The sequence below is a fragment of the Coccidioides immitis genome, assembly GCF_000149335.2.
Source record: "Coccidioides immitis RS genomic scaffold supercont3.4, whole genome shotgun sequence".
Classification (NCBI taxonomy): domain Eukaryota; kingdom Fungi; phylum Ascomycota; class Eurotiomycetes; order Onygenales; family Onygenaceae; genus Coccidioides; species Coccidioides immitis.
In genome coordinates this window covers 3,507,774-3,533,781 of record NW_004504311.1, presented here as the reverse complement: position 1 = coordinate 3,533,781, position 26,008 = coordinate 3,507,774, and the positions used below count along the sequence as shown (strand labels likewise).

The following is a 26,008-nucleotide window of genomic DNA, read 5'->3' as shown; positions in this document are numbered from 1 at the left end:
GAAGGTTAGCCGTTGTTGGCAGGCTAGTTAACTAACTAGCAGAGATCATGCCTTCAAGGGCAGCCCATCACGGTTGTCTAGGTAGCGATCCGGTCAAATTAAGGCTTCCCAGACAAGCAGGCTTCCTCCCCAGGACTAAGGTAATTATTGTGCAGCTTGGTCAGCTTCGTCGAGATATGGCTTCTTGTCCAGCATTCACCTGCGAACAGATTATTACTCCGTAGTACGGAGTAGTACATAAGGCTGTACTCGCTGGCTAGCTCCTGATCTGCATGGCCGTTAAATGGTCCGCGAACTCTGCTGCGACAATCATCCAATCCGGCGCTCAACCAAGCCCAGCACCAGGCAGCTGGAATTTTTATCCATTGTGCCTGAAGACTTTTCCCCTTCTTTGTGGACGTTGTCGTCGCTCAAACTGAAATCTTCCGTCCCGTATTTTCACCCTCTCTTCCACCAATCCTGAGCGGAGCCGGCTTGATTTAGACGACTTAATACCCTTTAACATGGCCTCGTTTGCTTTGAAGGGTTGGAATTTGCAAATGCCACCGAGCAGCGTCCAGCAAAGACCATGGCATTATCGGATTCCGAAGAAATCCCGGAACGGCTGCCAACAGTGCAAGCGGAGGAAAGTGAAGGTTGCTTTAAATTATGCCTCTCCGTGCTTTTTGATCGCCCCTCGCTGACCGACAACCGGCACGACTTCAAGTGTGACGAACAAGGCCCCCGTTGCCGCAACTGCCGCCATCGCAAGACGCAGTGCAGTTTTGAATCCCAGTGCGCGCCCAAGTCACACTCCGCTCCATCGCCTGCTCCTGAAACACCCGCTTCAACCAGCATTGTACAGGGTTTGGAGCAGCAGCCCGTGCGATCTTTGGATGATCAGGTTCCGGTTGACTTACGCCTTCTATACCCTAGCAATCCGGATCCTGTAGAAGACCTTGAATTGATGTACCACTACACCACAGTCACATTCCTCTCGTTCATCGACTACGACATATACAAGCCTGTCTGGGAGGTTGACATTCCTCGGGAAGCCCGGTCTCAACAATTCCTGATGCAGCTTATCCTTGCCGTATCGGCTCTGCATATCAACCACCTATGGACCTCCAAAAATCTTCCCGCACTTTCTTACAAGGAGGCTGCACAAAGGCACTATAATGCTGCAGTGACAATATTCCGATCCACCGTTCCTACGATGACGAAATCGAATACCAGTGCCGTGTTCGCCTTCTCGAATTTGAGCATATTCTTCGCCTTCGGGTCAGCCCAATTTTCCAGTCGACGCAAGAGGCTTGAAAATCCGATCGATGAGCTTTTGGATATTTTCATTCTCCTTAGAAAGGCCATGGCAACCATACGCCGATCATGGCATATACTCGAGAAAAGCCCACTGGGAATCCTATTACAACGCGGACCGCAAATTACGGATCGCCGGTATCTTCCCGTAGAAACTTCCATGGCCCTTGAGCTTATGGAGCAACACTGTCTACATGTTCTAGCTTTGAATTCTACCGAATCTACCTTAAACCCAGTCTATCAAAAAGCCATCGATCAGCTGTGGGACTCATTTGTCATGGCCCAGACCAAACGCAAGGATTGGTCGATGGCACTGAGATTCCCCATGATATTTTCAGACTCTTTCTTATCGTACTTGAGATGCAGAGATTCGGTCTCCTTAATCATATTAGCTCACTTCTGTGTGATTCTCTACAATGCGCCTGCTCGTTGGTGGGCAGAAGGGTGGAGCGTTCAAGTTATCAACGCAATATTTGAGAATCTGCCCCAGAACTGGAGATATACAATATCGTGGCCGATGGAAGTGGTTGGGCTACCCCCCACCCCTTCCAGATTTCGAATCTGCTGAGCATGTCACTACGAAACCCAGAGATATATATTGCTTGGATTCACAGTTGATTACATGTCACCGGGTGCAAGAGCCTGTTCGAATATATGCTTGCATATTTCTTAAAAGCTCAGTACGTGGTGACTTTGCACGCGATTCAGAGACTACATGCTGACTTGCTGGGATAGGTGATGGCATGCAGGCAAAAAGCTTCATGACAAAGGCAAAATACCTCTCGACGTTTTTCTTAAGTACAGAGAAATCCGCTAAGTATTTCATCATATGCATATCTTCAAATCTCACCCATAGTGCCATCCAATTGAAACGTCATGAGGCGGCCAGCCAAATTCGCATGCCAAGGAATCTATCATATGTGCTGTATCGTGCTTTAGGCGAGACCCCTGGTAGCAATGGCATGCCTCGCGTATGCTGTGTCGACGAAAGAGACGCGACCATTGGCCTCGTTCTGCTCGGAGCCAGTCCCGCCGGGCCTGTTTCGCCTGCGTCCACCGCGTCGCATTTCTAAATCACCGAAGTTCAGCCCTTTATCACCGTTAAGAAGCTCTGCGATTTCTCGTGGATGTACAACATTTAACAAAACCATGAGTATCAGCATCAGGGCAGCGTCGAAAACATATAAGTACACCTCATTGCTCAAGAGCTCTCCATCAGCTCCCTGTATATATTCAATTACCCTGAATATAGACCGCGTCATGATGAGAGCGGAGGCGATATAAAGCGCGAAGAGATGTTTGTGCCATGAGAAGCACAATGACATAGACTCCGTCGTTGGATTTGCGGTCATTCGACGATGGAATATGATGGAAGCGAGAATAAAGAAGCCGAAGAAAAGAAGCTGGATTACCAAGCCGCCAATAACGATTTTTTGGCCGAGAGAGAGATTGGAAGGCGTTCCGCTAGCCATGATACCGCCACCTAGTTGCAACTTAGCCAAAGTTACCTCTCACTTTGGCGTTTACTCACCCATTCCTTGGACCACAAAAGACAAAATATCGCCCGTCACAAATATCTTGGTCATCCATGTTCGCCTTACGATAGCAAAATGGTCGGCGTGAAGAGCCGCTATCAAGCGGCCCAGAAGCATGTATACCGAAGCAGCAAAAAGAGCTGGAGCGAGGAGCAGAAATAACGTCTGGATAATGTATGGAGTGTCCTTGAACAGTGGGGCTTCGGTGCTTGAGACAATGCGAGCGGCATATCCCACTATCTCAACTAGAAACAGAGTGTTAAAAGTCAATCGAATGCTAGGTCGATGAAGTACTTACAAACGCCGCCAACCACGATCGGGATAAAGAACCACACTCGTGGCTTCGCAAGTTGAAAAGCATGAAAGGTCGATGTCAGCAGAAACAGAACGATGAATACCGATGCGGCTGCCTTGGATGGAGTATATTTGTAGAAGTCATGGAACTCTCCGTCGTCTGCCATGGCGAGAGAAATGCGTTCAATGGTGCAGCGGACAGATTGAGGTTGGAGCTGAAAGTGATATGGAGAATCAGGATGAATGAACGTCCTCGCGAAGCAGAGACTTTATATAACGACGGGTAAGAAGAAAACGCAGGAGAAAAACACTGCAGCCTTTCGAAAATCATCGTCCAAAATAAATCCTCGACGCAGCCACCGCCTTGATTGCGTGTTCACCCCCATAGATTTCTAACATCCTCAATCTCAGCCTTCCAGCGCTTACGTTTTTCACTTCCCATAGTGGCAGCGCGTTGTGTTGTTGAAGCACCATTGGCATGGTCGCTGCATGGCTCATATCTCCTTTGCCCTCCCGGCCTTTCGGGTTCTCGTGGCAGCCCGGATTAGAGTTTCGGGACTAGGTCGTGTTCGGACACTAAGCCTGAATCGTCCTAGCCTCGGAACCTTGTCCGAATGACAGACACTAATCGATTTCGGCCAGCCAAACTCAGCTTTCAACGACCAGCGCCAAACCGCCATGATCTAGGCACCGGGGTGGCAAGTGGCTGGTTGAATCGACTCGACCCTGCTTCGAGATAGTCTCGAGATGCGCCTTGAGCCAGTGAGATCTACGTGCCGATGGCGTAAATTCTTATCCTTGAGCCCGTCTTTGTCGCCAATAAGTTCCCCACTTGCCCATAATAAGATCGATCAATGTTGGGGATCACCAGAGTTGATTAAAACTGCAGCTTTGTCATAATTTCTCATTCAAGAAATGAGATCTGAAAAGGCGCGGCTAGGAGAATGATTTTCGGTGTTGTAAGACATCTCATCTAGTTCATCGGATGGATGACCGCTTCGGGAAACAAGACTTCAATTCTATCCTACGTTTTCCTGCCGCAAGATCCTCATGGCTTCTCCTACAATCCAATGCTCTCGTTTTACCAAGGGTTGACCTGTACTTGTTCCTGCTTTCACTAAAATCAATTCTGAGTCAATATGAATTTCGCAAATAGAAAGGATTCGGCGATGGCTCATTGAGAGGCCCTGTGGCATTTCCCTAGCTTGTCCCGGCCTGTGTGTAAAATCGACTGTGTTGAAATTGCTGGGGATCTGCACGTTCCACAACTTATTTAGATAGTGATTGATATACGGAGTACTCCGTAGAGCAAGATTTCCCACCTCCCGACTCGTTGACGTCACATATCAATCCGCGGCGGTATCTGTTAACAAAGTTGGTCCCTGTGTGGAAAAAAAAACGGAGTATCCACCTTAGCTAACTACATTGGAAGTACGGAGTAAGCATGTATCCAATATTGAGAAGTAGAACAACAGCAGTGGGCGGGAATATATAGAGATATGTTAATTTTGGTAATGGGGGGGCGATTTGGAAGGAAGTACAGAGTACTCCGTATAAAGGCTTCGAGGAGTGATGGGCGCCCGTGGTTTGCCGTTCCCCATTAAGTTTCAGCTAAAGAGCTTGCTGATGTCGAGGCTGGAGAGGCTTCCCAGCGCCCTTCCAGGGAATGCAATCTGTCGATTGTTTCCTTAGCTCCCGTGCTCGTTATTCAATATTACATGCAAGGAATAAATACTATCCGCAAGAGCCGGGAAACAGACATAACTATTCTATCAGGAGCCATCACTCTGCTCCAATTGCTCTTTGCAACCTTTTAGGTACTCTTTCAGTGCTTTGGTTCGTGGAAAAAGAATTGAGTTTCAGCGCATGTCTCCCACCAGACAATCCAAACACGCCTCAACCCCACGAACTTCGCTGCGCGCCTCTCCAATGCTCTGCTAAATTGGGTCCCAATGGAAAAGTACTCTCAGTTTCGCGATCGAGGTATGATATTGTTTATAGGAATGTGCTTCTATAGCTAAATTGTCCTTGCAGCCTCTGGTATCGCACCATTCCTCCCGGTCGTTGGCCAGGTGCAGCCATTGACCTTCGCCCTAAAGCTCGTTCTCTTCTGTATTCGACTTCCTCTCTTCGCCTTCGCCTTGTTCGTATACTTTGGGGTTTTACAATGGCTCCCAATTGGATCGCTAGGAAAGAAAGCTTGTCTTTGGGCCATCGCGGGCGTTGCTGGTTTGTGGTGGGCCGACTTGCACATTGACGGGGTTAAGAAAGGGTACGAATGCCACTACCTCTAGTGAAAGAGTGAGGATGGAGATACACACAGCTATGTCACTGACTCCGTTGTTTCTGCCTGGATGGTTAGATCTCTCGCCCGACAACATGCCAACCGGCTCCCCCAGCCAGGGTCGGTTATTGCATCCTCGTTTACCTCGCCCATCGATTCTCTCTATCTCGCTGCGGTATTTGACCCGATATTCACGGTTTCGTATCCCTCTACACAGAAATTACGACGCGTTTCGCTGTTTCAAGCCATTCTGCATGCATTTTCCATTCCACAAACGCATCCTTCATCTTCAGATCTCACAGACCTCCCTTCTCTTTTGAAACAGTACCCGCACCACTGTATTGTTGTGTATCCGGAGTGCACCCCTACAAATGGAAAGGGAATCTTGGAACTCAGCCCCTCAATCACTTCTGCGCCCGCTGGTGCTAAAGTATTTCCCGTCAATCTCCGATATACACCCGGAGATATCACCACCCCTATCCCCAAATCCTACTTTGGTTTTCTTTGGAACTTGTTGAACCACGCGACTCATTCCATTCGGGTCAGGATTGGGGAACCCGTCGTTGTTGGGCAAAATGACCCAAACAATTTCATTTTTGATGAACAGCAGACATTGCTCACCCAAGTTGGTGACGCTCTCGCAAGGCTGGGCCGCGTCAAACGGGTTGGCCTCGGTGTAAGGGAAAAGCAACAGTTTATTAAAATGTGGTCCAAAAACAAGAAAGGTCTGCTGAGCTGAATGGAAGAGGAGGAAGTGCCTATGCTTGATCACTTCTACGTACAACCTGCTCAATCCGCTCCGTCCTTGGAAGGCAACTGGCGCCTACTCCCTGGCCAAAATTCTACCGTTTTGCAAAAAAGAATATGCGTTCCATGATGCTTGTAATTGTTGATATCACTTCGGAAATGATTACACAATATTATACTCACATATGATCTTAAACGCCACTTCATGTTGCGCTTCCTGCACTCTCGATCTGTATGTCCCCACTATACAGGCCTCCAATGTTCCTATCAAGCTAACGTTGTCCAGACGGGTGTTACTCTACAACCTGGATAAATCTCTTTGTTCTTCGTCCTTTTCTCTTGGGGGGTTTGTATAAGTCATGCGGCATTCAAAACCAGGATATCACATAGAAAGCCATATTCCCTTTGAAGAACACCAAGCAGAAACTATATGATGTAAAATTGTCAGGCGCTGAAGGCCCTTTAGGCATTTAGCTCCGGCCCTGATTATCATTTCTATCTGTTCGATCCACAAAGTCTCCTGAAAGATAGCGACATCACACCAAAAGAAGATACCATCAGCATTGGGTTGGATGTTTGACCAAATGTGAGTGCTCTTCACTGCAATTTCACCTAGGCCTACATCCGCTGGAGTAACATAGTGCTTCATATCAGAGGTGTAAACTGCCTTTCACGAAGTTCACAGAGCCCTTAGAGATTCTCTCGCGAGCTGCACAGTTCGCTCCAAATCCATATTCATCAAACCCACAGAATTATATCAGTCGGTGTACGGGAGTTTCGGCTACAGATCGACAGGCTGATCACTCTCTGTCACCGTGCCTTTTTCTGTGTCTCGTGTTTCACTTGTGTCTCCCTGGGTAGTCGCCGTCAAGGCAGCTCCTTTCCTCCCAATCACATACCAAGGCAAGCTAAACAGTTCATCCATAGCCTCCAATGACTTTCCGGCCGTCTCCGGAAGGAAAAACCACATCCATAGGAACCCAAGAAGGGTCACAGCAGCGAAGAAAAAGAAAGTTCCCTGAGGTTTCATCACTGTTTCGAGAAGCATGGTTGGTACAGCTTTATTCAAACCACTGCACAAAAGAATTTCGGATTTTAGTCAATATGTGAACTCCAAGTTATTTAGAAGGGCCACAGAAAAGTACGTACTATTGATTGGCAAAGTGGAAACACATGACCATTGACGTCCCTAGGGCTCTAACTCGGAGTGGGAAAATCTCTGCGTTGATGAGATATTGCACACTATTCCATCCAAGCGCCCACCCCACACCGGAGACGTATATCGACACAATAGCTGCGGTTCCGGCCTTTTTTGCACTCCCCTGGGGCTCTTCACCTCCTTCAATCGATGGAGCCACCGCTAAATAAATTGCCACGTATAACATGCTCATAAACTGCAAGATAATGCCATATTCTAGTGCCCTCTTCCGGCCTAAGATGTCGACAAGGAAGAGAGCGCAGACAATAGAAGCAACAAGCTTTACCACACCAAAGATCGCAGTTGCAAAGAGCTTCTCTGACTGACCGGTTGTTCCCAGCATAGCGAAGAATTGAGGCGCATATATGGTAATGCTGGTTGCGCCTGACCACTGGCTGAGCAGCTGTGACATTAACCCTACCATAATGCGATATCGATTTGAGGGCATAAGGAACAGCTCTTTAAGAGGACCAAGCCAATGGAGCCCCAGTGTTGCCTCTCGTTCTCGTTCAAGCTGTTCGTAAATACCATTCATTTCTGTCTGAATGTATGGATGGTCCGGGGATAGGTCTCGAATATAGGCCATCGTGGCAATAGCTTCTTCATTCTTGCCTATTTTCGCAAGGTATCGAGGGGACTCCTTGACTCCAAATGACAAAATTAGAATAACACCAGCAAACACTATATGGACAGAAGTTGGCACAAGCTGTGATGTTGAGGAACGTTAGCGATCAGCATTTCGGGCTAGGCGGGAACCAGGAGCCATAAATACTTACCCACTCCTTCTGTGTCTGATCACTGATATGCAATGAGCTTCCCCAGTTGGCAAAGTATGCTACCACGATCGCCACGTACACCGAGCCTGAAAATGCACAAGTGCAAAGTCCTCGAATCGCCCTAGGTGCAACCTCTGCGAGATAAGTTGGCCCGACCACAGTTGTCTGGCCAACTCCAATTCCAGCAATAAAGCGCCCGGCATAGACCTGGCCCAATCTGCCATTCGCGGACATATAAATGGCTATTCCAATGGCCCATACCAGGCATAGTTGCCGGGTGGCCCAGACGCGGCCGATACGGTCAGTTATAAGAAAGGCACTGCATTTGTATGAGCGCCGAGGCCTGGATACGAAGCATAGTAGGAAACCTACATCAATGCACCGCCAATGCTTCCTATTTGAACCATGGCGGTGATATTGCCTAGTTTGTCTGCCTGTTGCGACGGGCTCAAGTTTTGGTCCTCCAAGCTATACTTCGAAATGAAGGATTTCTGCTGGACCGTTCCACCGATCAGGCCCTCATCGATTCCTATGGAATGTTAGTATACATATCCGTAACCGCGACGGAGAAATGCAAGGACAACCCGACCTCGACTTGCTCCCATCAATCCAAAGCAGAGAAGAGCCATGCCCAGTTTCCAATTCAGCGCTTCGCGGGGGGTGTCCCCCAAGTTTGGCATTTTGGCCTGCGGGATGTGTTTGTTTCCGGCAAATATACGTCGGTACAATCGAGTCGATAAATTAATCGCATTGAACGTCGAGAACAGGCGTTGCCCGCCATATTACAATTTGAAGCACACCACAAGCTCCAAAAATGTGGTGACACAAAAACATGATCTTCAGTCGCTCATTGACAATCAGACCAGCGAATGTTAAGTCGTGGTGATCGCATTATAGACAAAGCGACAAGGTTAAAAGCCGACGCCCACCTTCGCGCTTTTGGATTCCAGTCCGCAAGCCTAGCCTTTGTAATGGCCTCAAGCCTTTGAATTAATTGGTGCTATAATGGTAGATTTCAATGGATAAACTGGGAGAAAAGCCGGCTGAGGTTTCTTTCTAATCACCATGTCTATCGCATCTTAACCTAGGCAAAAAGTTGTATTCAGTCTTCATTTTGTTTAAAATGCTTGCGAAGTCCAATTCCATTCCCATGGGCGCCATTGTACAAGATATGCTCTGTACTCCGTACATAACAATCAATCTGGAAAGCAACTTTTGGTAGTTTTGTTAACTAGTCTTACTCCACGAGTCCATTGCGAACGGTTTTCTCTTCTCCACCGGAATCGACAATTCTCACCACACAAAACGTTTGACGCTCAAACCCGAGGAGCGAAGATTTGTGGAGCACCCTGGCCAAGAACTCATATCCCTAGGAGTCCATTCTTGCACAAAGAAAGGGTCATTGTTAAATAAATACTCCGTACATGCTGCAGAATGAGATGAGGTCTAGAAAATTGGAGCAGACACAACTACACAGTAGGAAATACAACTATAAGGCAGCACGGCCAGTTGTGTCGAACCGCGTCCATTTAATCAAACACAGGAGAGTAAACCTGTGGGGGGTCGGGGTAGGTTTGTTAACCTCCTAGATCATGTTTAGCAGTGATTTCACGGGTATGTCACCGCAGGTCTACAGTGGCAAGGGTGATTGAATTCTTTAGTTCTGTCACCATGGCGGACCTCATCGCCGGCGAGCATCATTTCGCAGCACCAAATGGCCTAGACTTCACCTACACAGTTCGATGTTCTGAGCAAAGTGTGAACTCTTTGCCGGTGCTTGTTCAGTGTCCAGGCTGGGGTATTGGTTCGCGATACCTCGAAGTGGGCTTGTCGCCTCTGGAGAAGCACTTTAAATTTATCTATTTTCATCCACGTGGTACAGCTGGGTCATCTCGTCCTGATGATCCCACAGAGATGAGCTGCTTTGATATGGCCAGGGATCTCGAACTCTTCCGTATTTACCTAAGATTTGACCGATATCCTGCCCTACTAGGCCATTCGCACGGCGGTGCCATCGCTTTGGCATACGCTCAGTTATTCCCGGAGAAAGTGACCAAAATTATCCTGATAGACCATAGGTTGATTGGGTTCGACGACTCTAGTGCTTCTAGGAGGTTTAAGAGAGATAGGAAAGGTGACAGTAGATACGACAAGGCTTACAAGATGCAAGATACCGCTTCTCCCACGACTGACTCTGAATTCACGGAGCTTTTCCACGAAATGGCCCCGATCTATTTCTATGATCCAGAAGCCCATATTCCCGCCTTCTTCGCTGCTCTCGGCCCGGATCAAATATCGTTATGGTGCGTTCAGAAGGTAAACGCGGCAGAAAAAAGGGTGAAAAGAGAGGCAACGATGATTAAAGGCTTAAAACGAGTCACTGCCCAAACTCTCATCATATTCGGCAATCAGGATGCACAATGCACCATCGAAAATTTGGAACAGACGAAATCTGGTATCCACAGCGCGACTGGGATTGTGCTGGATGAGTGTGGTCATTTCCCTTGGATTGAGAAACGAGAAGAAACGTTTACAGCAGTAAGGGCGTTCCTAGAGGCCGAATAAGGGGATGCAAGGTATGACAGTGTTTTGCCACCGCGCTCTACGTAATTCCTATTAAGCCAGGCATAACAGTCTGTAGATGAGACCTGAAGTTACACGGTCGGACTTTGAAAATACCTTAACCGGAATTTCAGGCAGAGAGAGCTGCGCATGGGGAAAACCCGCAAGAGTTCTGAGAACTCCTGAAATTCAATGAATCACCCCTTACCGATGATCTGGATCGTTGGTCTCAGATACAATCCGAGAACATGCAAGGAAACAGATCAACTTACTATCAAAAGCGTCCGGCAGAGTTAAGTGGTTCCAACGACTTGCATTCCATGCCTGACATATGAAAGTAAACGGCTTCGACTAGCTCGATTCAAAGAGAGTCAAGAAGGGAAATAGATACAAAACCACCTTCGGGTATCTGATTCAAAATGTGCCATTCCTCGTTGAGGTCGTAAAGGCTGGGACGCCGCATCAATAAACTGGGCGCTGGAAACGGGGAAAAAAAAAAAAAAAAGGGGAAAGGAAAAAGGAAAAAGTTATTCACAATCCTTTGTCAGAGTTTGGTGTTCAATCGAAATGATACACCATGATAAGAAATGCCTGCCGATATAAAAGCAAAAGGGAATCGATCCTAAGAAATCCTGCTCCACCAAACACACGATGAAAGCGGTGTGGCGAGCCAACAGGCCCTGCGACTACCTACCCCGTGCTTTACGAGTCCTTAATCCGGGTTTGTCTCTTTGCAGTGCCGATATGCGTATTGTGTACTTTGGTTGCAAATCGAAGACTAGTCAATGTTTCACTAAGATGTTCCTGTCGCGGACTGACCATCACAAACATAAGCGTTTTTGAATTGCCACCGAGCGAAAATTGGAGTAGGTATGTGAGCTATTGAAGTAAAACGTCAGCTCAAATTCTAAAGAAGATTGAGTGTACCTCTGAGGATATACCTTGCTATTACGGTAGGGGATATGGCCACCCTCCTTTCCTTGACCAAGGGCACTAATCACATCACCAAGGCAGCTTAAGCTGCGATTGATATTCTGCGTTTCCCTCAACCTATCTCCTGTAGCCCCGCTGTGGCTAAGACGTTCACTCCCAGCAAGGTCCACAAGATTGAGGATGCCTTCACTTCGCTCTCCAGTGACAGAATTCTCTCCTGTTAGCTTCAAAATAAACACTGAGTGGGATCGAGATGATCGCCAGTTAGCCTTTGTGGCCGCCACAGATCTGTTTGCTGCAGCCTGGCGAAGCATAGATTCAACCGTTGCTGGTGAGTCCAAGGTAACCGTGGTGATGTTCGTGATGGTTGTCTGACACTTTTGCATATCGTGCCGTATTTCGTGCTTCTTTTTGTCGAATTCTTCTGCATTCCCGAGCAAGTCATTTAGATTTTCATTGTAGACTTCCACAAAACTCCCTTCCATGGTGTATTTCCATCCTTTCTCTTCGAGTTCCGCTGCCGTTTCATATATTTGGGCCACAGCTCGTGGGATCATACCGTCCTCAGAAGACATCGTATGCGTTTTCCCACTGCCGGTCTGTCCATAGCAAAAGATGCAAACGTTGTAACCATCCAATGCGCTTTGAACAAGTTGGCTAATTTCCTCGAACACGTCGGGATTTCGGGATGACGGACCAAAGACATGATCATACGAGAATGAGAAATTTTTGGCCGTCACGTTTCCTAGGCTACTCTTTTCTTCTGGACCTTGAATGGAAATTTCCTTCGAGTCAACGTCGGAATCCGGGAACCGAATCCGGGCGGCAGCATCCATGGTTTCGTTGTCCAGCAAAGGTCTCACTCGACAGAAGACCCGAATATTCCCTTTGAGTTCCTGGACTTGGTTATGCAACCTCCGTCGTAACGTTTCCTCCTTCCTCAACTTTTCCTTTGTGGCTTTCGTTTCCGCAAGGGCATCGTTGAGTTGTTGATCGAGCCGTGCAAAAGCATCGGATTGTTCCTTGTTTCCTGACTCCAGAAACTCGATTCGAGCTTTCAAAGCACGGATCGACGATTCCAAAGTTACGCCACTACTGTTTGCAGTCACCAAGTTTCGCTGTAATTCATCGTTCGTCATCCGCTCTCTTTCTAGGTCTATCCGGAGCCTCTCTATCTCCTCCCTAAAATTTCTGATTTCTCGCTCTTTATTCTCAACATCCATCTGTCCGCGTTGTCGCTCCATGGCTGATTCAGTATTAAGCTGCCTCAATTCGCGCAAACGGGATTCTCGTTCTTCTTCAAATTGCATTTCCAAGCGTCGTTGTAAGCTGAAGAGTTCCTCCTGATGCTTTTGGTTGATATGGTCAATTTGGGTTTTCATTTCGTGTCGCACTGTTTCGATTTCTATCCGATGTCGCCGGCCAGCGTCATCAAGCGTTATTTCGTTTTCGCGGACCGCATCCTTCCATTTCTCTTCTGCGTTCTGGAGTCGTAATTTGGCACTATCGATGTCGACGCGAAGGTTGACATTCTGCTCTGTAAGCTGTATTCTTTGCTGCTCGAGGTCCCGGACTATGATTCTGCACGTCAGTGTACTGCTACTAGCAGAATAAGGAATCCAAGTTGGACATACTCTGTGACTTGTAAAGTTCCATTGCATCTTGAAGCCCGGTGCTGAGGGAGGTCGAGTCTTTGATCTGGTGCATCAACCGCCCACACATCGCTTCTAAGGCCTCTTCTCTTTCGGCTTGGTCCCAACCTTGAACATGAGAATAACGTGTCAGATACCGGTTAACCTTTGAAGGAGTGCGGCGCGAGGATCTTAAAGAGGATGCAATAGATGGACAAGGAGAAACAGCAGTAGAAGATGGTAGAGTTTTGGGAGGGGATGTGCGACAGGGTAACCTCGACGCCGGTGGCCGTTTTGGTCGGTCTGCTGACGGCGGCGCACCGGGGGGCCTTTGGGAACTGATAGACAGATCGTTGACGGCAGCGCATAACAAATCAATGTTGGGCATCCTCGTAGGGGTTCTGTACGACCTTGCGGCCGGAGAGCTCGACCAGTCTGATGTAAAGTTCAACCGGTTGTCATGGCTCCCTCGTAATGGTGTGATGGGCATTGGAGAGGTGGATGAAGGTACGGGGGGACTAGGATTCGCACCCTTTAGTTTCCCTGAAGTATCACCAGCTCTCTTTGCCTGATGCGTATCCATCGAGGTGACCGGTCGAGCACACGGGTTTCTCCCTGTGGATGCATATCCAAACGAGGTTTTGGGACGGGTGGTACCACGCGCGGAGGGAACTGCTGCCGAAGAGGTCACACTTCGCGTCGCATAATGTGAAGTCGCCGACGGTTTGCGCGCGGATGGAATGGTTGAGGTAGACCTGGATGGTGCGCCGACCGATTTGGAGGTGGAATGACCCGGTTTGTGTTTGGAGGAGGAAACGGGCTTTTTCTTGAAAGTCACGTCGATGGCTGCGAATGCACTGGGTTATTGATAACTCCGGCAAAAGGAATCCAAGAAAAAGAGAATAACATACACGAGCAGTCGGCCTGTTTTCTTTTCAAAACGCCGTTCGGCGGGATTGATAGAGACGCATTGTTCGTAGCAGTCGTTATATCTTTGAAGGTTCCCGTCGTCTGACTTCTCGTGAGACGGGGAATGGCAGATGACTGGCGAAGTTAGTCGCTGATCACTTTTCATATACAATGATATTAGAACCAAAATGATCGTTCATACTCGACACGCGTTTTCCTCTCCGTCCATGGCTGGGAGCTTCTTTAGGCCGTTCGAAGTTCCTGATCGCGCCCGACCATCGAGGAAGGGGTGGTATCCTTTTCAGAAAGACCGTTTGAGGTGGGTTTGATTGCAATGCATATGAGGATGGTTGTGTCGAGTTAATAGCTGTCACACAGTGATATCTGTGTCCATTGGCCTGTTGGCGGCAAGGCGTTGAGATGCAATGACCGACGTTATGCAACGTTCACAACCAGGCGGATTTGTTGTTGTTTGGTTGTCGGGCCAAAACAAACAATGTAAACAAAACTTATTAGCGCTAGTCCGTATATAGATTAGTCAACATTTCAACGTTTCTTGGCATCAAATTAGTCAGTAGTCGGCAAATAGTTAATCCACAATGCCCCACCAACCTTATGACCTCAAGTCGAGTGGAACCCCATCTCCCTCTAATCAGCCTTCTACAGAGTACTAACTAGGTAGCGCTGTTCGAACACCAAGATTATTCAACAGCCCTCCGACGGAAGCGTAACATAGGCCCATCACCAACCGCGATGATATATTCCTTCATAGGGAACTCGGTCCACCCGGGACTTGGATGCAAAACGGACCCTTCGATTGTGACGCGATTACCATCGGGCGCCAGAGCCTCAAAGTCAAGGGACCAAAATATATGGGCTAAAGAGAGCATCAGCTCCTGCATTGCGATTCCTTTCCCGACACAGCTGCGTGGACCTATCGAAAACGGCCCATAAGCTCGGGTTTCATGGTTAACAAGATCTGCAGGACGAGCTTCTGACAACCAACGCTCGGGGCGGAACGTGAAAGGGTCGGAAAAGTGGTTTGGCTTATGGTGAATACTATAGATGCCAACTCCGACGTGAGTGCCTTTGGGAATAACAGCACCGTCGATGGTAGCTCCATTTTCGGGCTCGACTTCGCGCCATAGTGCTGTGCCAACTGGGGGCGAGATTCGGAGGGTTTCCTGAATGCAAGATTTTAGGTAGCTGCAGGAATATAGGGTTTTTCCGAGGCGTATGTCCGAGGCATCGTTGAACTTTTCGCGTATTTCTTGCACAAGTCGGTCGTATGCTGATCGATACCGGCTTAGGTAGAAGAGAGCTCCGGCAAGACCCATGGTAGAAGTATCAGACCCTACAGGAAGTTTGACAGTTTGACCGCAGCGGTTAGATTTGCTAACTAAATCTTCCCAACAATAACAGCAAGGAATTACAAAGGGTCACATACCGGCGATGATCAAGGTAGCGCATTCGGCGCTGAGCTCTTTTGGAGAAAGCTGTGCAAGGTCTGCTGAACTTAGATTATTACGAAGATATGCGAAAACGTCATGACAGGGATCTGAATCCGCAGTATAACTGGCGGATTTGTTCAATCGAATACCTAGCACGGTTCGAATGAAATGAACGAACTTGACACGCTCTCGCACGGCTGTCTTGAAAAGGTACTTATGCAAACCAAGTATCGCCAGGGTTTTGTCCTGAACAAGCACACCCTGCAACACTGAAGATTGATGAATCGCGTTCGGAATATGACGATACTTGGGATGAGTAAGTAGCTTCGAGTCGCTACTAAAAACCATAGACATCATAATGTCGAAGAGCAGATAATTACCTATTCCTGGTGTCAAATTGCGACGTTCAGAGATATTTGCCAGAAAAAGAACGAGATAGCCCATCTGCACTTACACCATGGCGCCATATTCCGGAGCGCAGACCAGCCATCTACGTTCTTTACGCCTTCCACCATCTTGGCACAAAAGGTCCGGATATGGTTTAACATCTGCGGTTCGTAAAACCGAACATTATCCTCTCCGAGTGCCAAAGCAACACGGTGCCGGCGGCGTCTATGTTCCTTTGCGTCTCGAAGCGTAAGGATGCTCGGCGCCCTCTGAGCAAGAATACTATAATTTGCAGCCTTCACCACCTTTCCTCCGAAGCCATAGATATCTATTCAGACAATTAGCACGCCTTTGATTCCTATGATCAGAGAAGTGAATCAATTCTGGATAACATGCCCTGATGAGCCTGTGCGGTGTTGATGAGAAGTGCATTAGGGGCGTAGCGAACATAATCCCCATATTTCTGGTGGCATCGCCAAATATCGTGTGCTATATCGCCTTTCCACCCATGATAGCCTGCGTGAGCATGTGTGAATTTGGCAATTAATGGCCCTGGATATTTAGCAAGAGGATGTAACCAGAGCTCATAGATGATGACGGCTGTGATCTTTCGCCTGCTGTTAGTGATGTATTTACTTTTTCAAGGTGTTATTTCCGACTCACACATAACACCACCGCACACACCCCGATTTCTACCACTGAGCATGGCATATGGGCGGGTACACAGTCTTGAATGAATGTTTTGAAGAGATCCATTTGCAGTACTGCTAGTCAAGTGAATTGTATTGGAGGAAATATGCACTATCTCATCATCCTCCCCAATGGATGGGATAACCACTGTTTTTCCTACATTTCTGGAAACCAAAAGGGCGGGTAATTGCCTCCCACGCGGTCCCACTCTTCCATAACTCATCGAGAATTCGATGCGAAGTGGTATGATGACGATGTAACTTTGTCGGCGAAAATTTAATCCCTTGCATTGGCATTGAGTCAAGGGTTGGACCCTTGTTTCACGCCAGAATTGCTGTACGACAAAGCGGGATTGGAGCGATATTATTTTCTTGAGGGATCATGCCGCATCCGGGCCATTGGATTACCCAATTAAAACAAGCGATGTGCCCTCAGAAGCGCTGCATCAAGCCTTTCGCTTTGAAGCTTCAGGATTTGGGGTAATACCTTGTGGGTTGTATCCAGGATCCTGCCTAGGTTTGTTGAGCTCAGCTTCCCGGAGCGGGACTCTGCACTCAGGTTCTATGGATGCGAGACTATGCATCATGAAAGAATCCTAAACGGTGGAGCTGAATGCGATCTGGTCGAGCCCAGTAAACAACGAGTTTCTTTGTACATGATGCGCAGCCTCTAATAATGCTTCAATATATGAAGTACGTATGAACTCCGCCTGTTGTTCGATATTGTTTCAAAGATTCACCGAATTATGGGAATCGCCGCCTTCAATCACCCTGAGGTAAAGCTTTGAGGTCAATTCCGGGAGAATTCATTGTATCTTCCGTCTAACATCTCGGCTAGACCATTGATCGAATAATACTATTCCATCACGGTAAGATAGAACAGACGTTTCCGTCAGAACCCACCAACTGACCGACTCCACAATGGGGACAGTGGCACATGCTCAGTGACCCAGTCCATGCCTGTTACGAGCGGAGCTCGGGGGGATCCCCTCTCTATCACCGCATTTGCTGGGCCAGATGTATGAAAGGGCAATCACAAAGCCCTTCTAGGTTCATAACCCCGTATCCAATTCAATTCACTTTGCACGATATCCGCAGCGTTTGTCCTAAAAAACAGTCGCTGAATAGTCTCGACCCCCTGACCGTGGCGTGAACTGACGGGTGTCATTAGCTTCGAAGTGCGGCGGCGGCGGTGGGGACTGGGCTGGGCTGGTAAGTTAGTTACTTACATAGTTAACTAACTCTCCAGCAGTGGATTGCCATGACTGGTTAACTAGTTAACAAAGAACCTTAACCGGTGTCTCCAGGCACCAAGCCTTGCTGGGGCGCTCAAAATGCGCAGTACAAAGTCATTAACACAGTAGCACCTCGACCAGAGGAACCCACTCTCATCCCAAACTGCTCACAATTCGGCCATGGCTTCAAGACCCCCGACCTGCGCGTTCTCAACAGATCTGTGGGTTGATCAAGATCCTCTTCTTCACCCGACGCTACCAGCCGCCTCTAACGTGCATCGATGCGCAGTTCTGGAATGGGCGGCTCGGCTTCTATCACACCCGCACAAGGGTTTCTATTTTTGGATAGAAACTGTTCGTGGCATTTTAAAGCATTTGTCTATACCCCATGTTGCGCTTGCATCGCATAGCGCGGGAACAATTTACCCGCACAATACCGTGTTACTGGTATTATCCATCCACAACGACCCTTTGCTGCATTTTTGGGTATGTGTTTTGAGAAATCGACCTACTCTTAGATTTCACGTTCAAATCTATTTGGTTCAGAGTAATATGCTTCGTCTCTAACCCTGAAAACACACCTAGCTCCATGGATTGGACCAAGCACTCTCGAGTGCCTTTAATGCAGCTTGCTCAAATGCTTCCCAAGCAATCATTCAGTCCCTGGAGCGAAATATCCCGCTTTTTCATTCTTAAAGGTGCCCCTCTACTGTTATCCAGCAGTGTTGCTATAGATAAACTTCGCTCTCTTTGGCCTGGTACCAACAACGCACCTTCATTTTCTTTGCGGGAACGGCAAAAGAAAAACGGAGTCTCAACCAATACCCAAATTGAAATTGAAGAATGCATACTACGAGTCATCTTCAAAGAAAGCGTTATAGCGGCGAATGCCGAAGCATTGATCTGCATCAAAAAGCGGCCCCCGGGCGCTTGGGGGAAATGTGAGGATTACGATGAATTTGTTAGTGAATTTGCCGCAAATGAGCGCCAAAGGATAGCTGAATAATTGGATGGTCAGTCGCTGAATGGACCCCAAAAAAATTGGACTATGGGAAGTTCAAAATACACGCATATGTCGCAGAGAGCGATGTCATGGTTGGAAAGCAAGGCCATGCTTACTTTGAAGAGTGCTGGGAAAGAAAGAAAGGGGTTTGGTGACGTGGTGGAATTTGAATCAGCCATTGTCCAAGATACAGATCATGAGAGCGTATTATCGTCGGTTGATGCTCTCGAGGGAATTCTCTGTGAGGTCGGGTACTCACTCATTCCAAAAGGACATCGGCCGAAGATAGCATTTATAAAATAAACTTGACTGACTGCGGCCTGCTCTTCGACCTCGAGCAGTAGCCCAATTGACTGGTATCCAGTGGTCCATTCCCGCAATACTTCGCACTCTTACTCTATTTGTCTCTTAATACAGGAGGTGCTCGCCACACCGTTCTCGTATTGTTTGTGTGCGAAGGGGGTGATTCAGTGCCGCAACCCATCACCTCTACCCCTCCTACACCGGTAGAAGCAACGTTTCTAAGTAAGCGGCTGACCCTCTACCTGAGGTCGCTCTTCACGAGAATAATGGTAGTGGAATAATCCGAGAGTGGCCGGTGAATCACGTCCCGGTGATGGAGATGTTCTTGCAACTAGGCTTGACATTCTAGTCGCCGGTCTTTTTCATTTCATTTTTGCCTCGCCGATAGCGTGTACCAGCCGGGGTTGAAGTCCTGTCACAAGACTGTCATATCAGTTTCGAATATAGACCGGTTCAGATAATTCAAAGGGCCAAAATATTCAAATAACTCGTACTTCATGTCAGAAACCGCTTTCTACGGAGTAATCTCGGACTGACTATCAACGTGACGTTAAGTATTCCCGTAGCAATAGTTGTAGATAAGTTCGTCGTAATCTGGCTTGGATTCGAACAACTGCTTGCCTTGGGGCGACGCGCAACAGGGGGTCAATGAAACATTCTTGTCTCAGCCATGACTGCAAATTGCACAACAGTAACTTGGTCTCTCATTAAGTGCACTGCTCTGGGACGTAGGACTCAATAGCATCTGTTTCAAGTGACTCTGATCTTGAATAAGGCCTATGCAGAGTCTTGTTTCGTGGTAGTACGGAGTACTCTGGACAGATATGTGATAACTGAGAGTATTCTTAGTATCCCGATCGGCATTGTTGGATTAGCCCAAAGAGACCCGAAGAACTCCCAGCATAGACATAGATGAATAGAGGATTGCGTCGAGGAATGTGCTAATCTTCATAGAGTCGTGGTGGTCAGATTTGATGCGTCCAGGCTCGGGGTGGAGTCGGTCGTCTAGTTGATGTTGCGAACGTTGCCAAGACCGCCCTCCTGAGCGTCAGCTGTCTCTCCCGTCTTCCCCTCGACGAGCGCAGCGAGCATCCCCCTCCGCCTCAAGTCAGCTCAAGGAGCTTTTTTGGTACAGCAGATCTGCTTTACACTCACTCGCCCTGCTCAATTGGCATCTGGTCTTCCTTGATCATCAATATTTCTTCCTCTTCTCCCTGAAACTGCTCGCAAACTTCCGGATAAGCCACTGTGTCGTGTGCTTCCTCCTATCTCCCCTCTACAAAGCTCACTTTGGCTGCATCGCCGCTGTACACTTATAAACGCTTCCCGCAGGGCTTATTTTCTTAAACTATAGCGCCATGGCCGGTCGATTCGTCCGCTCTTCAAAATACCGTAAGTACCGTTGTTTGGAGGCAGCCCTTCCCACTTCTTTCCAACACGATATGCTCTCTCAGTTCTGACTCTCGCTGCTCTGTGCTAGGACACGTTTTCGGACGTTCTACGCGCAAAGTACGCCCACTTTTTGTCTGCTCCTCCCCTTCCCTTCGCCGTTTACTCACTACTCCAGGAACAATGCTATGACAACCTCCGTATCTCCACAAATGCCTGGGATACCAATCTCGTCAAGGTTGGTCACCCCTTGGAAGCTCTCGAACGTAGACTCTCCGTACTCACGGCTTGTTCAACCCGTAGGTAAATCCACAATACCTTTCAGTGAACTGGGAAACAGGTGGTGGTGGCGCCTTTGCCGTCGTCCCCATCAACGAAACCGGGAAACTCCCCGAGCGATTTCCCCTCTTTCGCGGACATACTGCCGTAGTGCTGGATACAGATTGGTTAGATATCCCTGTGACCCCGCAGTGTGATCTCTAATGCCTAATACTTTCTGCAGGAATCCTTTCAATGACTCCTTGATCGCATCGAGCTCCGAAGACGGGAAGGTATGGGAATACATACAACGACAGCATGATCGGATAGTTTCGACTGATAACGTGCTAGGTTTTCCTTTGGAGGGTGCCGGAGGGCTTCACACTCCACACCGATGCCGACCAAGTTAACGACATCGCGCCCGTTGGAAAGCTTAGTGGCCATCCCCGGTACAGCAAGAATTCACTATGATCAACTCAGCGCAGCTACACAGCTAATATATTGCTATGTAGAAAAGTCGGGCATGTCCTATTTAACCCCGCAGCCGAAAATGTCCTCGCGTCCGCCGCCGGCGACTTTACCATCAAAATCTGGGATATCGAAGCTGGATCTTCGAAACTCACTCTTAAACTTGGAGACGTTGTCCAATCGCTGTCATGGAGTGCAAATGGCTCACTGTTAGTCACCACTTCTCGAGATAAAAAGTTGAGAATATGGGACGTTCGTCAAGAGAAACCTATTCACGAAACCCAGGGCCACTCAGGCGCAAAGAATAGCCGAGCCGTGTGGATGGGAGAACACGATCGCATTGCAACCACTGGTTTCTCCAAGATGAGCGATAGACAGATGGCTTTGTGGGATGTTCGCGCTCCCAGAGAGCCAATCAATGGGTTCAGAGTGCTCGACTCTATCTCTGGAGTTTGTGTACCTTACTGGGACGATGGCACTCAATGTTTATACCTGGCTGGGAAGGGGTAAGTTGAACTAACACTATTTTCTCCTGCCTCAGACCCTAATCTGTCCATTCTTTCTTCATAGTGATGGCAACATTCGTTATTTTGAGTATGAGAACGATAAGTTTGAATACCTATCAGAATACAAATCGAGCGATCCTCAACGTGGTATTGGATTTATGCCCAAGCGTGGCGTCAATATGCACGAAAATGAGGTTGTTCGCGTTTTTAAAACGGTGAACGACACGTATATTGAGCCCGTATCGTTCATCGTACCCCGTCGAGCAGAAGTCTTCCAGGACGATATTTATCCGCCAACCACCGGGCTTAAACCAGCAGTGTCTTCGGGCGAATGGTTCGAAGGAAAAGAAGGCGTTCCTCCTAAAATCGATATGGCGAGTTTATATGAAGGAGAGGGCCTCAAGGAACTACCATCAGATGTTGTTCCAGCACCAAAGAAAGCCGCCGCGACTCACTCAGCGCCAGCGGAACCTGCCAAGGAACCCGCGAGGAAGCCCCAAGAAGAACCAGAAGTTAAAACAGCTCGCCCAGCGGCCACAGTCGCCCCTGGTAACACCATGAAAGAACAAGGGGCTTCGATGGCTGCGATGGTCTCCAAATTTGCTGACGAAGAGGAGAAAGCGGATGAAGGCGACGATAGTTCCAGCTTTGAAGAGGTCTCCAAGCCACCCGCCATTTCTGTCGCCTCTGCTGAACCTGAGTCGGTTGTGTCACCGCCTGGATTATGGAAAGCAAGAAAGCCCGAAGCACCGAAGCCGGCCCCTTCTATCGTAAAGGTAAGCCCCATCAGTTTAGCCGCGAGTCTTCATTACTTTATGCATACTATCATTTTATTTGGCCATGTGCGAGCGGGACTCATTTGACTAACAAGTTCTTAGCCAACCGAAAATGTTCCAAACCTCCCCGTCGTCACTCCTGGCGTCTCAACTCCAACCCTAGATGACTTCTCAACGGCCCCACAATCACTCCTGAAAGAAATGGAACAGATAAAGGCCATGATCACTGAGCAGACCAAGACGATGGCCGCCCAAGCTAAACAGATGGCCGTTCTAACCAACGAGATTGATAGCCTCAAGGCAAAATTAGGCTAAAGTGAACTCTTCTGTGTATACTGTACGCGTCTTTTGGAATAGGCAGTCATCATTATATTCATTTACCACCCCCTCTTCCTTTTTTTTTTTTTTTTTTCCCGGTTATTTTCCCCCAGTTCTTATCATCCCCAGCAACCATATATTGCCCACTGGAGTTAAAGCAAGCTGCTATGGGTTTTGCAGCGTCCTAAACGTAGCCTTTATGATTTTCCAAGAGGTGTCTATAGACCATGTTGTGTATATTTCCTTTGCACTCTGTACTTAACTGTTTGTTTCTATGTTTATAGCTATATGCTTTAAGCGAGGAACTTTACTGTTAATTTTGCTCAAACAGCAAGAGTGCAAATGTTGGTGTAACGCCGCAAGCTATAATAAAAGGATTTGGGATTGAAGGCATGGGATCACTTCCATCATACTGGCTTTTTATTATTTAGTTATACAGCACATGCAGTTTTAAGTGCCTATACATAGAATTAGTGCACAGCGCAAAGAAAACGCGAAGCGAGAATTGCCTGTGACCACCCAAAGCACATCATTATATAACACCAAAAGAATGATGAGAGCCTTGAGCAAGCCATACATCACAAGTGGTATCTACGATTCATAATTTTCTCGTCGTCCGATATCCGAATGTCCAAAGTACCGTCAGTCCCAGAAGAGCAAAAACGAGTATCTAGAGATCAATTTTCCAGCTCGAGAAAAAATATTCGAGAAGCAACCGTGCGCCAAGTCAGATATCCAAACTTTTAATTCCATTACTTAGGGCTCCATTAACGAGGAATTCGTTGCTTTGCAGGTTTTTGGTGACTTCATCCAATACACCTGCGCTCGCGGCAACGAATCCAAGATATGGCTTGCTGGGAGAAAGGACACGAGAAAGATATTCCGGATGGAATTGGACACCCACAAACCAAGGGTGATCCTTAAGTTCCAGGATTTCCATTCTCTCGCCCTTATCATCTTTCCCAATGAAGTTGAGCCCGGTTTCGGAGAGACACTGAACATACTCTGGGTTCACTTCATAGCGATGACGGTGGCGTTCGTCAATCGATTCATTAGATACCCCATAGAGAGCTCTGAGTTTAGACCATTCCGTACCCTCCTGGAAAATGGTCGGGCGTAGGCCGAGGCGCATGGTTCCTCCTAAATTGACTTTGTCAATTTCGGGCATGTAGATGACAACGGGATCGTCGACGCCCTCGCCTCCCAATTCAACAGAGCCAGCGTTGGGAAGTTTGCAGACGTTGCGCGCGTACTCAATCACGGCAATCTGCATACCAAGGCAAACGCCGAGGTAAGGTTTTGGTTTGGTTCTCGCCCAATTAGCAGCAGCAATCATGCCCTCCGTACCTCGAGTTCCAAATCCTCCGGGTACAAGGATGCCATCAGCCGTACAAACCTCATGCCAGGCCTTGTGGTATAATTCGGGAGATTCGGATGCTGTGGATTTCTCCAGATGAGAAGCATCAACCCAAACTAAGTTAAGTTTCCTTCCGCAGGCCATTGCAGAGTGTTCGAGGGACTTGATAACCGATAGATATGAATCATGCAGGCTGGTGTACTTGCCAACCAGTGCAACGGTAACTGTTTCAAATAGGCGTTCTTGTGATGTTGTAAGCGTCTTCCATCTTTGCCAAGTTGTTTGCCCTTGAGAAACGAGCTTTTGTTGGACTGAAAGATCATCAATCTTTAGCGTATCACGTAGAACAGAGATCAAGCCTTGTTTTTCAAGGAGGAGAGGGACATGATACGTGCTAGACACATCATGTACACCGAACACTTGTTCAGGTTCAACTTGACAGAACATTGCAATCTTATCGATTGTTGATCTTTCGAGAGCCATGGAGCAACGACACGCGATCTATGTTGAGGATAGTGAAGGTCAGTAAGATCATTTCTTAGTTTTCAGGGGTTGGCGCATTTTCTTACCAAGTCTGGACTTAATCCGGCGGATCGGACATCGCGTATAGCTTGCTGTGTTGGCTTGGTCTTTTGTTCTCCATGTATAACCGGAACCAGCGAAACATGGATATTGACAAAGTTGTCCTTGCCAGCTCGTCGGCGAAGCTGGCGCATAGCCTCAATAAAAGGAGCGCTCTCGATATCTCCGACGGTACCACCAAGTTCAATGATGCAGACGTCGGGTGTCTCGTTCGTATCATCAACAGGGATCCTTGCAACGCGCTGAATCCAATCCTGAATCGCGTCTGTCAAGTGCGGAACCACCTGGACGGTGCGGCCAAGATAGTCACCCCTGCGCTCTTTCTCAATGACATGCTTATAGATTTTGCCGGTGGTGATATTATTCTCCCGAGTCAAGGTAATATTGAGGTATCGTTCGTAATTTCCGAGGTCAAGGTCAACTTCACCACCGTCATCCAAGACGAATACCTCGCCGTGTCTGACATCCGATATCGATGTCAGCGACATTCACGAAAGCGCTTGGGAGGCAAGACGGAAAATTACGAAAACATACTCGGTAGGCGCCATTGTCCCAGCATCGACATTCATATAAGGATCTACCTTTATGGACGTAACGTGCAAAGACGGTCAGATTTTGAGCTCTCAGCACTCGTACTCGGGTTCACATATCTTAAGTCCAATGGTCTTCAACAGCAAGCCGGTCGAAGAGGCTGCCGCCAACGATACACGGTCAGCAAGGACAATTTCCAGTCAAAGCTCGAGCAACTCTTAAGCTGCACGCAAACCATACCTATCACGCCCTTCCCGATGCCGCTGATGACACCTGCAAAATTTTTTGTCAGCCAAGCCTCGAACCTGGTCGAGGGCAGCATAGGGAAGACATACCTCCAGAGACTAGAACGTACTTCATCCTGACGATTCCAACAAAACCTTTCTGCAAACGTATGGGTGCCTTTCCTGGCCACTGCCAGGGGGGGAGGAGAGAAGAAGAGAACAAAAGGAGAGCCGGTGAGAAACTGCAAGATTCTGACTGAAACTTTGCACGGTCACGGGATCCGCGCAAGCCCTTGCCCTAGAACGCGTCGCGGAGCCCGGAACCGGTAAAGTGCTGGCGGGGCTTGCCAGATAGAGTTGAGGAAT

General features: G+C 48.0%; 11 protein-coding genes across 12 annotated transcripts; 5 read left to right on the top strand and 6 right to left on the bottom strand.

The window, feature by feature from the left end:
• Positions 1 to 385: 385 nt before the first annotated feature.
• Positions 386 to 1,864, top strand: CIMG_05509 (uncharacterized protein; the record flags this gene model as incomplete). Its single annotated transcript, XM_001246067.2, has 1 exon — positions 386 to 1,864. The coding sequence occupies exon 1, from the start codon at positions 569 to 571 to the stop codon at positions 1,862 to 1,864; it is 1,296 nt and encodes a 431-aa protein (XP_001246068.1). The 5' UTR covers positions 386 to 568.
• A 367-nt stretch (positions 1,865 to 2,231) lies between these two features.
• On the bottom strand, positions 2,232 to 3,292 carry CIMG_11559 (RTA1 domain-containing protein; the record flags this gene model as incomplete). The annotated part of the gene is made up of 3 exons (XM_012358502.1): positions 2,232 to 2,779; positions 2,828 to 3,076; positions 3,130 to 3,292. The coding sequence occupies 3 exons, from the start codon at positions 3,290 to 3,292 to the stop codon at positions 2,232 to 2,234; spliced, it is 960 nt and encodes a 319-aa protein (XP_012213925.1).
• A 327-nt stretch (positions 3,293 to 3,619) lies between these two features.
• CIMG_05506 (uncharacterized protein) lies at positions 3,620 to 3,805 on the bottom strand (the record flags this gene model as incomplete). The annotated part of the gene is made up of 1 exon (XM_001246064.1): positions 3,620 to 3,805. One exon carries the CDS (start codon positions 3,803 to 3,805, stop codon positions 3,620 to 3,622), a length of 186 nt encoding a protein of 61 aa, XP_001246065.1.
• A 1,028-nt stretch (positions 3,806 to 4,833) lies between these two features.
• CIMG_05505 (vacuolar protein sorting protein Vps66) lies at positions 4,834 to 6,352 on the top strand. The gene is made up of 3 exons (XM_001246063.2): positions 4,834 to 5,108; positions 5,160 to 5,397; positions 5,488 to 6,352. Exons 1-3 carry the CDS (start codon positions 5,078 to 5,080, stop codon positions 6,146 to 6,148), a joined length of 930 nt encoding a protein of 309 aa, XP_001246064.1. The 5' UTR covers positions 4,834 to 5,077; the 3' UTR covers positions 6,149 to 6,352.
• A 585-nt stretch (positions 6,353 to 6,937) lies between these two features.
• Positions 6,938 to 8,810, bottom strand: CIMG_05504 (sugar porter (SP) family MFS transporter; the record flags this gene model as incomplete). The annotated part of the gene is made up of 5 exons (XM_001246062.2): positions 6,938 to 7,229; positions 7,306 to 8,060; positions 8,131 to 8,449; positions 8,503 to 8,659; positions 8,690 to 8,810. 5 exons carry the CDS (start codon positions 8,808 to 8,810, stop codon positions 6,938 to 6,940), a joined length of 1,644 nt encoding a protein of 547 aa, XP_001246063.2.
• Positions 8,811 to 9,801: 991 nt separating this feature from the next.
• Positions 9,802 to 10,695, top strand: CIMG_05503 (uncharacterized protein; the record flags this gene model as incomplete). Its single annotated transcript, XM_001246061.1, has 1 exon — positions 9,802 to 10,695. One exon carries the CDS (start codon positions 9,802 to 9,804, stop codon positions 10,693 to 10,695), a length of 894 nt encoding a protein of 297 aa, XP_001246062.1.
• A 237-nt stretch (positions 10,696 to 10,932) lies between these two features.
• Positions 10,933 to 14,614, bottom strand: CIMG_05502 (kinesin motor domain-containing protein). Its single transcript, XM_001246060.2, has 5 exons — positions 14,368 to 14,614; positions 14,168 to 14,300; positions 13,260 to 14,102; positions 11,634 to 13,198; positions 10,933 to 11,571 (listed from the first exon to the last, which is right to left on the bottom strand). The coding sequence occupies exons 1-5, from the start codon at positions 14,392 to 14,394 to the stop codon at positions 11,395 to 11,397; spliced, it is 2,745 nt and encodes a 914-aa protein (XP_001246061.2). The 5' UTR covers positions 14,395 to 14,614; the 3' UTR covers positions 10,933 to 11,394.
• Positions 14,615 to 14,695: 81 nt separating this feature from the next.
• Positions 14,696 to 16,462, bottom strand: CIMG_05501 (benzoate 4-monooxygenase cytochrome P450; the record flags this gene model as incomplete). The annotated part of the gene is made up of 4 exons (XM_001246059.2): positions 14,696 to 15,519; positions 15,613 to 15,996; positions 16,071 to 16,331; positions 16,396 to 16,462. 4 exons carry the CDS (start codon positions 16,460 to 16,462, stop codon positions 14,867 to 14,869), a joined length of 1,365 nt encoding a protein of 454 aa, XP_001246060.2. The 3' UTR covers positions 14,696 to 14,866.
• Positions 16,463 to 18,107: 1,645 nt separating this feature from the next.
• CIMG_05500 (uncharacterized protein) lies at positions 18,108 to 19,233 on the top strand (the record flags this gene model as incomplete). The annotated part of the gene is made up of 3 exons (XM_001246058.2): positions 18,108 to 18,413; positions 18,532 to 18,888; positions 19,009 to 19,233. The coding sequence occupies 3 exons, from the start codon at positions 18,108 to 18,110 to the stop codon at positions 19,231 to 19,233; spliced, it is 888 nt and encodes a 295-aa protein (XP_001246059.2).
• A 1,102-nt stretch (positions 19,234 to 20,335) lies between these two features.
• On the top strand, positions 20,336 to 23,276 carry CIMG_05499. 2 transcript variants are annotated; one of them, XM_004446182.1, is made up of 9 exons: positions 20,336 to 20,625; positions 20,714 to 20,742; positions 20,801 to 20,860; positions 20,926 to 21,068; positions 21,125 to 21,173; positions 21,232 to 21,329; positions 21,393 to 21,854; positions 21,919 to 22,630; positions 22,733 to 23,276. In XM_004446182.1, the coding sequence occupies exons 1-9, from the start codon at positions 20,592 to 20,594 to the stop codon at positions 22,943 to 22,945; spliced, it is 1,800 nt and encodes a 599-aa protein (XP_004446239.1). In that variant the 5' UTR covers positions 20,336 to 20,591; the 3' UTR covers positions 22,946 to 23,276. The 2 variants fall into 2 exon arrangements, with proteins under 2 accessions (XP_004446239.1, XP_004446240.1); XM_004446183.1 differs by having other exon boundaries at positions 21,919 to 23,099.
• A 70-nt stretch (positions 23,277 to 23,346) lies between these two features.
• CIMG_05498 (CTP synthase) lies at positions 23,347 to 25,828 on the bottom strand. Its single transcript, XM_001246056.2, has 6 exons — positions 25,754 to 25,828; positions 25,659 to 25,691; positions 25,538 to 25,578; positions 25,422 to 25,483; positions 24,875 to 25,346; positions 23,347 to 24,806 (listed from the first exon to the last, which is right to left on the bottom strand). Exons 1-6 carry the CDS (start codon positions 25,776 to 25,778, stop codon positions 23,676 to 23,678), a joined length of 1,764 nt encoding a protein of 587 aa, XP_001246057.1. The 5' UTR covers positions 25,779 to 25,828; the 3' UTR covers positions 23,347 to 23,675.
• Between the last annotated feature and the right edge of the window lie 180 nt (positions 25,829 to 26,008).